Below are 2,176 nucleotides of genomic sequence, written 5' to 3'. Positions count from 1 at the left end.
GCATCTCTTTCTGTCTCAACGACAGTGATAACCCTAGGCTCTGCTCTGTCCTGCTCCTCTTTCTAGAATTCCCGTCTGCCCTTCCTCCTCGGATGCCTGTCCCCGTTCATCTCTGATCCGGTCATTGTCTCCGGGAGGCTGCCATGTTCCCATTCCCCACTCTCCCGGGCATGCTCACCTCCCCAGGTCTCCCCCTGGGGTCCCCGTCCCATCCTGACCAGTCCTGATGCCGCCCACAGCTTTAGTCCCGGCACAGATCTGCATAAGTAGGCGCCTCTTTTTCTTTTTTTAAAAAATTATCACCATGGGATATTTTTTCCATTAATTTTTAGAGAGAGTGGAAGGGAGGGGGAGAAGGAGAGAGAGAGAGAGAAACATTGATGTGTGTGTGTGAGAGAGAGAGAGAGAGAAAGAGAGAGAGGGAGAGAGAAACATTGATGTGTGTGTGAGAGAGAGACATTGATGAGAAAGAGGTAAACATTGATGTGTGTGTGTGAGAGAGAAACATTGATGTGAGAGAGAGGGACACACAGAGAGAAACATTGATGTGAAAGAGACACATCAATTGGTTGCCTCCTCTACACACCCCACCTGGGGATGGAACCTGCAACTCAGGTGCGTCCCCTTGACTGGGAATTGAACCTGCAACCCTTTGTTGCTCAGGCCAACGCTCTAACCACTGAGTGACACCGTCCAGGACTCAGTAGGCACCTCTTGCTGGTACCACTCAACCTCACTTATCCCCGGTGTGCTCTGACTCACTCTAGATGACTCCCTTTCTCACCAGTTGCACCCTGTAGCAACTCTAGGAAACTTCACTCCTCACATCACTTCCCTCTTCTGATTTCCCGGGGCCCCGGAGCCCATCCAGCCTTGTCCTGGACCCGGGGCCCCTTGGCCTCAGCCTGCTCCTCAGCCTCCCGCCTCCAGTCTCGTCTCTGTGGTTTCGAACCCACACGGCCCAGCAGGATCCTTCTAGTCTCGGCCCTGACCCTCTGCCTCCCTGTGCACAGCTCCCAGCTGCTCTCTGGGCGCCCAGGGCACAGCCCGATGCCCTCAGCGAGGCCCTAGGCACCAGGCTCCCTGACTCCGCCTCCTCTCCACCATCATCAAGCGCTTGGTGCTCCTGGGCCTTCTGCCACCGGAATTGCCGGTGTCCCTGCATCTCCTCTCCCCTGCCGGGCGGCCTCCATTCCTGAAGCATCTCCACCTGAGGGGCCCGCCCACTCCTCCCCTGTCCACCCTCAGCTCAGCCCCTTCTTCCTGGGAGCCCGGCCTGACCAGCAGGGTCCCTGGCTCTTGAGCCACCTTCTGTGTTCCTCTCCCAGCCCAGATGACCCTGAGCAACCACACATCCCTGCTCCTGGTCTGCGAGGCTGACAGCAACCCCCCTGCCACGCTGAGCTGGTCCCAGGAGGGGAGAGCCCTGAGCCCGCCCCAGCCCTCAGCACCCGGAGTCCTGGAGCTGCCCCACGTGGGGGCTGGAGACGGAGGGGAGTTCACCTGCCGGGCTCAGCACCCACTGGGCTCCCAGCACATCTCCTTCAGCCTCTCTGTGCAGAGTGAGTTTCAGGACAGGTGTGGGGGCGGCCGCCTGGTCAGGTGTTGGGCTGTGGGTAGACTGAGTCCTGACAACACGTCACCCGTCTCCCGTCATCCCCAGGCAGCCCGCACTCCTGCAGATGTGTGACCGAGGAGCAGCAGGGCTCCTGGCCCCTGGTCCTCACCCTGATCAGAGGGGCCCTCATGGGGGCTGGCTTCCTCCTCACCTACGTCCTCACCTGGCTCTACTACACCAGGTGAGCAGGCCTGTCTCTCCCGGGGAAGGTCAGGGATTGGCCCTGAGGTCCAGGTGGGGCCGCCCTGTCCGGCTCTGCCTGGAGTTAGAGCCAAAGTGGCCGAGTCTCTGAGCTGACACCTGTGTGGGCCCCGCAGGTGTGGAGGCCCCCGGAACAGGAGGCAGAGCTCCTGATGGATCCTCCCTTCCTCTCAAGATGGGACTGAGGTGCGGACACCAGGCTAGAGGGACCGTCCTGGGACATCAACGTTACCTTCTCCCTGGAAGCTCTTGACTCACCTGCCTCCAATGTGCCCCTGGGGTTTCAGTGTGTGGAAGTGACTGAGTGACCACAAGGGGAGTCAGTGCCATGGAGAGAAGACTTTTACTCCTTTCACC

At 59.5% G+C, this 2,176-nt stretch overlaps 1 protein-coding gene across 2 annotated transcripts in view; it reads left to right on the top strand.

Moving 5' to 3' along the window:
* Positions 1-2,170, top strand: part of LOC102248647 (sialic acid-binding Ig-like lectin 14) — a 4,001-nt gene extending 1,831 nt beyond the window's left edge. The window contains exons 5-7 of one of the 2 annotated variants that reach the window (XM_014543810.1): positions 1,329-1,562; positions 1,664-1,799; positions 1,994-2,170. In XM_014543810.1, coding sequence (XP_014399296.1) covers positions 1,329-1,562; positions 1,664-1,799; positions 1,994-2,072 — 449 coding nt within the window. In that variant the 3' untranslated portion in view covers positions 2,073-2,170. Of the gene's footprint in view, positions 1-1,328; positions 1,563-1,663; positions 1,800-1,935 lie in introns of both variants that reach the window. The other variant, XM_005871336.2, reaches the window with a different exon arrangement.
* The last annotated feature ends 6 nt before the right edge of the window (positions 2,171-2,176 follow it).

Source organism: Myotis brandtii, unplaced genomic scaffold (genome assembly GCF_000412655.1).
Source record: "Myotis brandtii unplaced genomic scaffold, ASM41265v1 scaffold33582, whole genome shotgun sequence".
In the NCBI taxonomy this organism is placed as follows: Eukaryota; Metazoa; Chordata; class Mammalia; order Chiroptera; family Vespertilionidae; genus Myotis; species Myotis brandtii.
Note: the sequence above shows the minus strand (reverse complement) of the source record. Positions and strands in the feature narration are given on the sequence as shown.